This window comes from Perca flavescens, chromosome 2 (genome assembly GCF_004354835.1).
Source record: "Perca flavescens isolate YP-PL-M2 chromosome 2, PFLA_1.0, whole genome shotgun sequence".
NCBI lineage: Eukaryota > Metazoa > Chordata > Actinopteri > Perciformes > Percidae > Perca > Perca flavescens.
Genome location: NC_041332.1, coordinates 3,569,661 through 3,582,160, shown reverse-complemented (window position 1 = coordinate 3,582,160; position 12,500 = coordinate 3,569,661). Strand labels below are relative to the sequence as shown.

Sequence of the window (12,500 nt, the reverse complement as noted above, 5' to 3'; positions counted from 1 at the left end):
AAGCCAGGGGGTTTCCGGATTTTACAACAGAGAATAACGACGGCTCGTTCAGAATACAATCTCGTTTTTTACGAAAATAGTTCACCGAAACGTGTTTCTGAAAACATTTTAAGCGAGAAACAGGCCGTGCAGTTGCTGAATCTTCATCTCAGCTCAACAAAGGTCAGTTTAAGAGATTTTCGTCAGATTTTCAGAGGCGGCGGGGCGAGTGTTTTAACGTAAGTGGTCCGTTTGGGACGACACTAACCATCCGAAGTGGCACTACGGCAGGAAGTAGTCAGTGACCATTAGCAGCATACTGACAGAAGTGTGCGGTTTGAGACTCAGCACTACTCTCCTGTTCCACCCGTAACGTAACGTGGCTAACATGTCGTCTGTCTGTCTCCCCCCCCCAGAGGAGACCCGCCCGGTGGACCACTGTCAGAGGGGAAGCCACGACTGCGACGCCGCCGACCGGGCGCTCTGCAGCTACACCGGGGGCTCGGCGTTCGTCTGCTCATGCCTGACGGGGTTCGTGGGCGACGGCCGGGTGTGTCGGGGTGAGTCGAGATAATCCAATCCAATCCACCTTTATTTATAAAGCACTTTAAAAACAACACTGTTGACCAAAGTGCTGAACATCAGTCTGTGAATAAACAATAACATACAACAGAGGCACAACACAATATTAATAAAACAATAAAAATGAATACAGCAATACAAAACTCAAAGAGATAACATCAAGACAAGTGCACATGGGGCTGTGTCTCAAAGTGTCTCCTGCTTTGCCCACTTCAAGCGCTGAGTTTTAAGTATATCGTGGAGATAAAGCAAAAAGTCAGAGCACTGAAAGTACCCGGATGTACCCCCCTGAAAACGGGTGACAAGTTCAGTGTGGAACGACGGACGCTGTCGGTACCCGATCCGTTCCACCGGCACGATCCGCTAGCCTCCACCGGGATAGCTAACGGCTAATTCGGCTAACCGCTAGCCGACAGCCTTCAGTCTAAAATAACGCATGCGCAGAACGGATCGTGCAGGCAGAACGGACAGCTAGATTTGGTCTAAAATAACGTTAAATCAAACATAACGAGAGAAACAGGCTACAGCAACATTAAGACTTTATAGTAACAATAAAGACGAGTGTTGAGTGATTGGATTTTAAATGAGCACAAGTAGAGCTGACGTAACAGCTGTTATATATGTTAACGTTTATTTTCAAGTTTTATTTTGAGGGTCTTTTAAAGTTATTGCATGCTGTCTCAGCTAGCGGTTAGCCGAATTAGCTGTTGGCTAAACTAACGTTAGCTTAACTGTGGAGGCTAACGGCAGACCGCTACAATCAGCTAGCGGTTAGCCAAATTAACCGTTAGCTAAACTAACGTTAGCTTCCCGTCCGCCGAATTAGCTATTAGCTAAACTAACGTTGCGCATGCGCAGAACAGATCGTGCAGGTGGAATGGAGCGGAAAGGGGGCGGGACCAAGGGACGTGGACCGGCAGCTGATTGGACGATCGCCTCACGTGGGTCTGGCCTCTCCCGGATTTCACAACAGAGCGTAACGGGCGGCTCGTTCAGAATACGATCTCAGATTTTACGAAAATAGTTCACGGAAACGTGTTTCTGAAAACATTTTAAAGGTCCCATGGCATGAAAATTTCACTTTTATTTTTAACAATAATATGTGTTCCCCCAGCCTGCCTATGGTCCTCCAGTGGCTAGAAATGGTGATAGGTGTAAACCGAGCCCTGGGTATCCTGCTCTGCCTTTGAGAAAATGAAAGCTCAGATGGACCAATCAGGAATCTTCTCCTTATGAGGTCATAAGGGGAAAGGTTACCTCCCTTTTCTCAGCTTTGCCCGCCCAGAGAATTTGCCCCCCCATGAGAGAGAGAGAAAGAGACATCATGGCTTTCAAACAAGCAAAATGGTAGTTGGTCAAGACCACACCCCCACCCTCCACCTTGCCCCCCCCCCATCTCCTCATCAATAGCTGCAGACACAGAAATGGCACATCCTAAGGAAAGCTCATTGTGGGACTGGCTCTAGTGGCTGTAATTCTGCACCAAGGCTGAATTTCGGGAAAGAGACTTCAGATACAGTATTAGGGGACCACTAAGGTCTATATAAAAGAGACTTCAGATACAGTATTAGGGGACCACTAAGGTCTATATAAAAGAGACTTCAGATACAGTATTAGGGGACCACTAAGGTCTATATAAAAGATACTTCAGATACAGTATTAGGGGACCACTAAGGTCTATATAAAAGAGACTTCAGATACAGTATTAGGGGACCACTAAGGTCTATATATAATACTGTATCCTTCAGATACAGTATTAGGGGACCACTAAGGTCTATATAAAAGAGACTTCAGATACAGTATTAGGGGACCACTAAGGTCTATATAAAAGAGACTTCAGATACAGTATTAGGGGACCACTAAGGTCTATATAAAAGAGACTTCAGATACAGTATTAGGGGACCACTAAGGGGACCACTAAGGTCTATATAAAAGAGACTTCAGATACAGTATTAGGGGACCACTAAGGTCTATATAAAAGAGACTTCAGATACAGTATTAGGGGACCACTAAGGTCTATATAAAAGAGACTTCAGATACAGTATTAGGGGACCACTAAGGTCTATATAAAAGAGACTTCAGATACAGTATTAGGGGACCACTAAGGTCTATATAAAAGAGACTTCAGATACAGTATTAGGGGACCACTAAGGCCTATTTAAAAGCATCCAAAGAGCACCAAGTCATGGGACCTTTAAGAGAGAAATAGGCCGTGCAGTTGCTGAATCTGTCTTCACTTCAGATCAACAAAGGTCAGTTTAAAAGATTTTCGTCAGATTTTCAGAGGCGGCGGGGGCATTTCCGGTTAAGTGTTTTAACATTAAATATTACATTACATTACATTAAGTAATAGTGCAAAGTAGTGTGCAAAGATGCATATCGGAATGATAAGGTATGTAATGTGTAGAGAAGAGGGTCTAGTGGCCAAAGAGGGGATGACCCCCACTTATCAAGTGTTCAGTAGAGCGATGGCGGTGGGGGAGGAAGCTGTTCTTAACATCTGGTTGTTTTCGTGCGCCGGGATCTGACTAATGTCTGTGATTGGCTGTCGTAGAGACCCGCAGGGAAAAACTCTACGTTACACCGAGACGGAGCTCACGTAGTCGGAGCTGGAACACAAATACAAAAGATTTGTGCCGTAATGTTGAAGAGGCGTCTGGATGGACGGAGCGCTGGTTTCTTCTTCTCTTGTTCAGCCGTCGCTCAGAGGGCCTGGGTGGTTCGTTGTACAGCGTCTGGTTCTCCGTGTACCAAACTAAACTACCTATTCGGGAAGAGGACTTTGTGCAAGCCAAAGGCATCGGAAAAGAGCTTCTTGGCAGCAGGTTACTACCTCTTAACCCCTTGTGTTGTCTTCCTGTCGACCTGCGACTTTTAGTTTTTCTGGGTCGAAATTTAAAAATTATTTTTTTTTGGTTGCCACTATAGCTTTGGTCCGTTTTTAAGCTTTTTTTTCCCCACGTTTTTTGTCGCTTTTTCCGATGTCTTTGTTGATTTCTTCTGCGCTTTATTTCAAGGTTTTGTTTTTGTCCCACGTTTTTGAAGCTTTTTTCACCACATTTTCGTCACTTTTTCTGACGTTCTTTTATCATTTTTTTTCTCCAAATGCTTTAAAATGGACTGAAACACCCAAATTCACTAAAAGTAGTGAACTGATCATTTATTTAACTTGTGAAGAGCGCTGTATGGAACCATCCGCGTTATTATTTTTGACAATTTGGTTGAAGGAAACCAAAATTTGACCCAAGGACAACAGAAGGGTTAAATGCTTTTGTACATATCATATCATTAAGCAGTTTCCCATGTGGACTTGCAGAGTTTGAGACAGTTCAGTCAGTTTCTTCAGCGTGGCGTATTGTAAGCCAACGCCGCCCGTGGGCCCCTCGCACAGGAAATGTTTCCACCTGGGCAGGAAATGCAGACAACTGCCTTACAGCTGTGCAGCTCATCTCTTGTATATACATCTCCCAAAGTCTGCAGAGCCTGAGCTAAAGAATGCTCTTATGTGGAGAGAAAACAGCAGGACGAGAAAACTGTCCAGCTGTTACAGCAGCTTAACCTGCGGGAATAGCTGAATGAATGAAAGAAAAGTGAGGGAACTTGTTCTGCTGTTGGTGTCGAGACTGTGAGACGTGGTGGAAAAAGCAGAATGAGTTTTGGTAAAGTTTCCACCACGACAATACACTGAACAAAATTAGAAACGCAACACTTTTGTTTTTGTCCCCATTTTTACACGAGCTGAACTCAAAGATCCAAGACTTTTTCTATGTACACAAAAGGCCTATTTATCTCAAATACTCTTCACAAATCTGTCTAAATCTGTGTTAGTTTGTTGTTAACAACACTCCAATACAGTAAAACTGCACATTTTAGACCCTCTTTACACGTACGTGGTTATTTTTTTACAAACGGAGACATGTCCCTTCGTTTGTGTCCTTCCTTTACACGCTAACGGGGAATTCTCCTCTGAAACCGAGTCTTTCTAAAAACTCCGGCCAGAGTGGAGATTTTTGAGATCTTCGTTTGCACGTAAACTGAGACAAACGGAGGTTTAGGCAGCCGAGAGAGAGAGAAAGAGAGGAAGTGATTGGTTGCTGTTATTGCTATTTTCTGGATTCTGATTGGCTAACGTGGGCTTGAGCTTCGCGTTTACACCGCCACCTACAGGTTTGGCGTGCTCTCGGCTGCATTGACGGCATATATATATATATATATATATATATATATATATATATATATACACGGGGACGTGTAAACGAACACTTTTCTGAAAACTAACAGCTGTGCACGATGTTATTTTTGAAAATGGAGAGGTTGAAATGTCCGTTTATGAAAATAGCCGGCCACGTGGAAACGTAGCATTATTGTGTCCAGCCGAAAGCACACCTGTGCAATGATCCTGCTGTCTAATCAGCATCTTGATGTGCCACACCTGTGAGGTGGATGGATTATCTCGGCAAAGGAGAAGGGCTCACTCACACAGATTTAGACAGATTGGTGAACAATATTTGAGAGAAATAGGCCTTTTGCGTACATAGAAAACAGTCTTAGATCTTTGAGTTCAGCTCATGAAAAATGGGGCCAAAAGCAAAATAATAATTTTGTTCAGTATACATTTGTGTAAATGAAGTTTCAAAGGGACATTTTCAGTCGATTTCTTTTAGGGTGCTTTCACACCGGCCTCATTAAGTTCGGTTCACTGTCTCCAGAGTAGGGCTGTGCTCGATTGGAGAAATTCTCAGTCCACTAACACTCATTCAATCGTACCGACTAATCGATTAGTTGATTTAATCGACAGATCTGTAAATCTGAGTTTCTCCACAAAGAGTCATGCTAAAAGCACCACTTTAGTTCTTGTGTTTACCAGAGATGTTCTCGTACCTTTCTTGGAAATAAGTCATTCAGCATGAAAAAAAGCATCAAACATGACTAATGGACTAAAGAGATCTAAGTTGACTAAGACCAGAACCACCGATTAGTCAACTAATTAGAGATGTTCCGATACCAGTATCGGTGTCGGCTCCGATACTGCCTAAAACGCTGGTATCGGTATCGGGAAGTACTGGAGTTTATGCACCGATCCGATACCACGTAATAAAGCCCTGAAGAAAATCTACATTAAAGTAGTTTATTTATGTTCTTCTTCCGTTATAACTGACTGTCAAACTGGAGAATAAAAGAAAGTTCTGTGGCATTCATTGTTTGTGTTTGTTCATGTTTCACAAAGATAGAAATCATATCACATCCATACAGAGATAGTAGTATACAGCTGTTATACATCATATCACATCCATACAGAGATAGTAGTATACAGCTGTTATATATCATATCACATCTATACAGAGATAGTAGTATACAGCTGTTATACATCATATCACATCTATACAGAGATAGTAGTATACAGCTGTTATACATCATATCACATCTATACAGAGATAGTAGTATACAGCTGTTATACATCATATCACATCCATACAGAGATAGTAGTATACAGCTGTTATACATCATATCATCATACAGAGATAGTAGTATACAGCTGTTATATATCATATCACATCTATACAGGGATAGTAGTATACAGCTGTTATACATCATATCACATCTATACAGGGATAGTAGTATACAGCTGTTATATATCATATCACATCTATACAGAGATAGTAGTATACAGCTGTTATACATCATATCACATCCATACAGGGATAGTAGTATACAGCTGTTATACATCATATCATCATACAGAGATAGTAGTATACAGCTGTTATACATCATGTCATCATACAGGGATAGTAGTATACAGCTGTTATACATCATATCACATCCATACAGAGATAGTAGTATACAGCTGTTAAAACATAATAAAATATATGACACACTGGTATCGGATCGGTACTCGGTATCGGACGATACACAAGTTCAGGTATCGGAATCGGTATCGGGAAGCAAAAAATGGTATCGGGCCATCTCTACAACTAATCTGCTAAGAGGGAGCAACCCTACTCCAGAGTTGGGTCCCCTCCTTTGGTTCGTTTGTGCAGGTGTGAATACAGCAGGGGGTGTCTGGGGAAGCTTCATTCATAGCCCATTTCCAAAAAAGTGGGGCATCACCAACGGACGGCGCTCAAATGCCTCTGGGCGCCATTGGATAGTCCTTCAACCAATCAGAGCAACGATCCGGGTGATGTGGCAGCGACAGCGGCATCAACAGGTTTCTGCCGAAGCGGTGGCCGTCATTGTTGAATGTAAACAAAAAGCTGCTCGCCGTCGCTGCGCTCTCGTCATCGTGTAGAGCCCGCCTCAGCGGTTGTGATTGGTGCCTGGATTTTGGGGACATTGGAAATAGGGCTGTCCCCGACTAAAGAACTCCTTAGTCGACTAACACTTATAGGATTTTGTCGACTAATCGATTAGTTGATTTAATTGACAGAGCTGTGCGCTTTGAGAGGTGGTTAAGACTAGAAAAGCACAATATAAATGTAGTTAATTAACCATCTGTAAAACTGAGTTTCTCCACAATTAATCCTGCAAAAGCACCACTTTAAATCTGGTGTTTACCATAAATGTGCTCAGAAGTTTCTTGGAAATAAGTAAATAAGCATGAATAAGCATAAAAAATGACTAATGGACTAAAGAAATCTTAGTCGACTGAGACCAAAACTACCGATTAGTCGACTAATCCACTAAGAGGTGGCAGCACTAATTGGAAATTGGTTTGAATGGGCTCTTCGCCAGACTGACTTGCAGAGCAGATTTCAAATTTGCCGGAAGTTCATCAGGATTTACCCAGGCTATGGTGGCGGCCCACCACGGCACAATTTCTGCCGCCACCGTATCAGAAATAGGGCTGTACAAAACGTGTACCCGCGGTTGCCTTTTAAATAATCCTGCCGACATAATGCACCTCACATAATTTAACAACAAGTAGAACTATTCTATTGGGCGGGGGGAAGAGAAGGTTGTTCGGACATACCTGCCCCCACTGCTTAAAAAAAATGGAGAAACCACTCCAAGTTTACAAACTCATCAGCTGATTTGGACCCCAGTGAACAAACTACAGAGATTTTCTTAAAAAATACGATGGAATATGCAGGATATTTATGCAATGTTATGCGATGAAATTGCGGGAACTTGCAAAAACACCCTGCTTTTAAAAAAAAATGATTTCCAAAAATAGTTTACAGATATTCAGTCATTGCAATACGTAAACAAATAAGATACCAAAATATATACAAATAATATAATATGAACGTAAAAAAGTAATAGTCTAAACAGAGGGAAATAAAAGATACAAAAGAGAGACTTTGAAAAATCGTTAATAATATATACATCAGATATTAAGATAGCTTTCTTATTGGATACCAACTTAAGAGACTCAAAGTACATGTCACATTCCCCCCCCCCCAACATCCAGCTTTTCGATGATGTTCACGTCTAGTAATTACGTCACTTCATAACGTTCCCATGGCAACAGGGGAAAATGGCTGCTTTTGTGTGAAGTTAACACAACATTTTTCAACTTTCTGCTAAGATATATTATGGGACTTTTTTTGCAAACGAAAATGCGGGGATTATGAAATGATGCAAAGCGCCGCCTATTTTGCGCGGAAATCATCAATTTATGCGGCGAAATTAATTATAAATTATGCATTGAATTATGCAATCGCATAAAAGGTGTGAAAACTTCTTCTGTATTTTACCTGTTTTTTATTTGTTTTTCCAGTGACTCACTGTTGATGAGACTCTGGTAACTGTGGGGTTCATTAGTGGAATTTTTTCCCTTATTAATAAAAAAGCAAAGGGTGGCTACTTTGAAGAATCTAAAATATAAGACATGTTTTCAGTTATTTCACACTTTTTTGTTAAGTACATAATTCCATATGTGTTCATTCATAGTTTTGATGCCTTCAGTGAGAATCTACAATGTAAATAGTCATGAAAATAAAAAGGAAACACATTGAATGAGAAGGTGTGTCCAAACTTTTGGCCTGAACTGTATGTTTACGCAAAGTCATGATACCACGTTGCTGTTTCTGTAGAAGTCTCTGAGAAAATGTCAGCAGGATCGCGATATTTTTTACCAAATACACCGATCAATATTGCCGCAATATTGTAGGATTAAAAAGCAGTGCTTTCACAACATCACTTCATCTTCTGTATTTTACTGTATTTTTTGTTTGTTTGTTTTTTGGGCGAGTGTCCAGCAGGATCGCTGCCACCACGACGCCTTCTGCTCCAACACGCAGGGCTCCTACAACTGCCAGTGCCGCCCTGGTTTCCACGGCGACGGCTTCCAGTGCCGCCCGGCGTCGTCAGGTAGGTGACTGCCGCCTTAGTCCACGCTCAGTAGGGCTGGCCGATATAGAGAAAATCAAATATCACAATATTTTTTGACCAAATACCTAGATATCGATACCGCAGCGATATTGTAATGTTGAGTATCTGTGCTTTCACAAAATATTTACACAATGAGAGTTTAGATCAGTAATCATCAGTAATATATAAAGCTTTATTGCAGACCCAGGTCCATATAACACATAATACAGTATAAAAAAGAGATACAAAAATACATAATAATTACATATTAACCTATAGGATATACAGGCTATTGCACCAATGCTGTCTTAACCTAGAAGTGTATATGTAACAGCTTTTCACAGGGCTGACTAAAGCTTCAATTATGTGGTTCTCTGACTTGTCCAGGCGATACATGAAACTAAACATCAGCTGTCTTAAGAGTGCCTCACAGCTAGTGGACACAAACAAATGGCTGGCACTGTGCCACCTAGGGACACGGAGCAGCAGCCTCATTGCATCATTGTATGCAATGTGGATATAATGACTAAGTGGGTAAAGGTGAATAATAGAACAGCTAGAACAGTCTGGTAAGTTCAGTAAAGTACATCACTTTAATGTAATGCAGCCTTTAAAACCAGGAAAAGACACTTATGTCATATCACGATATTATATCCCAAATCTAAGACGAAATCTAGTCTCATATCACGATATCGATATAAAATCGATATATTGCCCAGCCCAGTTGTCAGGGCTGCAGACTGTGACCAAATGGTCGCGTATATATATATATATATATATATATATATATATATATATATATATATATATATATATTTATTTTTATTTTATTTTATTTAGTGGAAATTAGTAGGGTTGTCCTCGACTAAAGAACTCCTTAGTCGACTAACACTTATAGGATTTTGTCGACTAATCGATTAGTTGATTTAATTGACAGAGCTGTGAGCTTTGAGAGGTGGTTAAGACTAGAAAAGCACAATATAAATGTAGTTAATTAACCATCTGTAAAACTGAGTTTCTCCACAATTAATCCTGCAAAAGCACCACTTTAAATCTTGTGTTTACCATAAATGTGCTCAGAAGTTTCTTGGAAATGAGTAATTAAGCATGAATAAGAATAAAAAATGACTAATCGACTAAAGAAATCTTAGTTGACTAAGACCAAAACTACCGATTAGTCGACTAATCCACTAAGAGGTGGCGGCCCTAGAAATTAGTAGAAATGTGAATATTTGTTAGCATGTTGATTTACGGTGTGTGTGCCCCTACAATTTTCAGTTGGGGGGGCCACTGAGCTCCTACTGAAAAAAGTTAGTCTGGAGCCCTGGTCTTGTGTTTTGCTACCTTGATGCACCAACATTTATTCCCCCCGAGAAAGTGTAGTCCTCAGTGGTAGGTTCCTTGTTGTTGTTGTTGTCGTGTCTGTGGTTTGGCGTCGTCGCAGCGCTTGCACACCCCTCCGGTGATTCCAGCTGTCGGGAGGCTGGGAGAGCTAATTACAGCTCACTCCTCCGTGCCAAAGTTTTGTCATACTTTAGTCCTTTTTTTTTTTTTTTTTTTTTCTTTTTACGACCCACCGGCTTCTACAAGGCATAATCTTTCTGTCATAACTCGTCACAGCATCTCTTACTTCCTTCCTCTGACTGTTAGCTGCTCGGTTTCCTTTTGTCAGGGCGATCTTTGGTCTTCATTCAAAAATCCCCAAAACATACTGTGCAAAAACAAAGTAAACATACAATAGTTTATGAAAGTAATTCACACAGGATAAAGTAACGTTACATGTGTGCAAAGTGGCCTAGTGTCAGCGTGGGTGTCTGGGTCATTACTTTACTTACTTGTGGCAGTGGGAATGAAAGAGTTTGTAAGTGGCTAACTTGGCTAGAGGGACTTCATAGCAGCGGACTGCTGGCAGTAACTAGAGAGAGTTTTGAAGGGGGGGTGGGTGGGATCTTTTGTAATGTGATTGGCCCATCTTTCGGGAGCTTATCTTATCTCTTTATCCCTTTCCTGTGCTCTTTCCGTTGGTCTGATTGCCGTTATCAGACGCGGCGCTGTGAGGACACGCTGCTGTCTGTCACGCGGGACTCTGTGGTTCGTCTCGCAGACACCCTGAGGATAAGGGAGGGAGGGAGGGAGGGAGGGAGAGTGTTAGGGGAGCTGATGTGCCAGATGTGGCCGCGGAGATGAAAAGCCTCCTGCTCGTCTTTAATCTGCGGTCGTCTCCACCGCTCGCTCGCACGTTTATCTACAGCTGCCACGTACGCAAACCTGCTCAGCAGCAAGAAAACACCAAATCAAGTTACATAACATTACACTGGGGGGGGGCGGATTAAGCAGAGTTTGATATATTTTACCGATAACTTGTGAGGAAAAAAAGGACATTTACTATGCTACTGTCCTGTTCTGTGTTATGTTACTTTAAAGCTCCCATATTCTGCTCATTTTCAGGTTCAAAATTGTATTTTGAGGTTGTACCAGAACAGGTTTACATGGTTTAATTATCAAAAAAAACACCATCTTTTGGTTGTACTGCACATTGCTGCAGCTCCTCTTTACACCCTGTCTTGTGACTTGTGACGGTTTTCTGCAATGTCTTCCCCCCTCTCATATCGGCCTGTCCAGTTCATAAAAAAACATCAAAATGCCCCCAAAAAAATATCCTTTTACAATTTCATTGTAAAAAGTTTCGCTGCTCCCTCTTAGTGGATCAGTCGACTAATCGGTGGTTCTGGTCTTAGTCAGCTTAGATCTCTTTAGTCCTGTTAGTCATGTTTGATGCTGTTTTCATGCTGAATGACTTATTTCCAAGAAAGGTACGAGAACATCTCTGGTAAACACAAGAACTAAAGTGGTGCTTTCAGCACGATTTACAGATTTACAGATCTGTCGATTAAACCAACTAGTCGATTAGTCGATACGATTGAACGAGTGTTAGTGGACTGAGAATTTCTTCAATCGAGCACAGCCCTGGTGCCTTCACAGTGTCGTTGTCGTCGTCGCTGTTGTGTCACTCTGATCTTTTTGTGTGTGTGTGTGTGTGTGTGTGTGTGTGTGTGTGTGTGTGTGTGTGTGTGTGTGTGTGTGTGTGTGTCCAGAGCGCGAGAAGACGGCGTGCGAGCGCCACAGAGAGAGCGCCCAGACCGCCACCTCCGGCTCCGGCATCTTCTCCTTCTTCCGTCCGCGGCCGGCCGTCGGCCAGTACGTCCCGCAGTGCGACCCCCACGGAGCCTACGAGCCCACGCAGTGCCACGCCGCCATCGGGCAGTGCTGGTGCGTGGACGGCGGCGGACAGGAAGTCCCCAACACCCGCACGGGGCCCGGCAGCACCCCTCTGTGTGAGTCGACTGACCGATTACACATGTCGGTGTTTCCGTGTTGAATTTGTAGTGGCGGACAGACCTGCCCCCACTGCTAAAAACAACCCTAAAGCCTGAAACACTGGTATATTGGTTATTTTAATCGTCATCCACTATTATTCCCAATATGACAATATTCTGAGTTTGATACAGGAATGGTTTAATACCAGGACCTCTCCTAAGTGGAATGCAGCCATCAGTAATGGTTTAATACCAGGGTCTCTCCTAAGTGGAATGGAGCCATCATTAATGGTTTAATACCAGGACCTC

At 42.3% G+C, this 12,500-nt stretch overlaps 1 protein-coding gene across 1 annotated transcript in view; it reads left to right on the top strand.

Moving 5' to 3' along the window:
• Positions 1-12,500, top strand: part of LOC114572568 (nidogen-1-like) — a 68,432-nt gene that overhangs the window by 41,727 nt on the left and 14,205 nt on the right. Inside the window, exons 11-14 of the mRNA XM_028604249.1 lie at positions 396-539; positions 1,420-1,537; positions 8,756-8,874; positions 11,970-12,209. Of these exons, the coding sequence (XP_028460050.1) occupies positions 396-539; positions 1,420-1,537; positions 8,756-8,874; positions 11,970-12,209 (621 nt within the window). The remainder of the gene's footprint in view (positions 1-395; positions 540-1,419; positions 1,538-8,755; positions 8,875-11,969; positions 12,210-12,500) is intronic.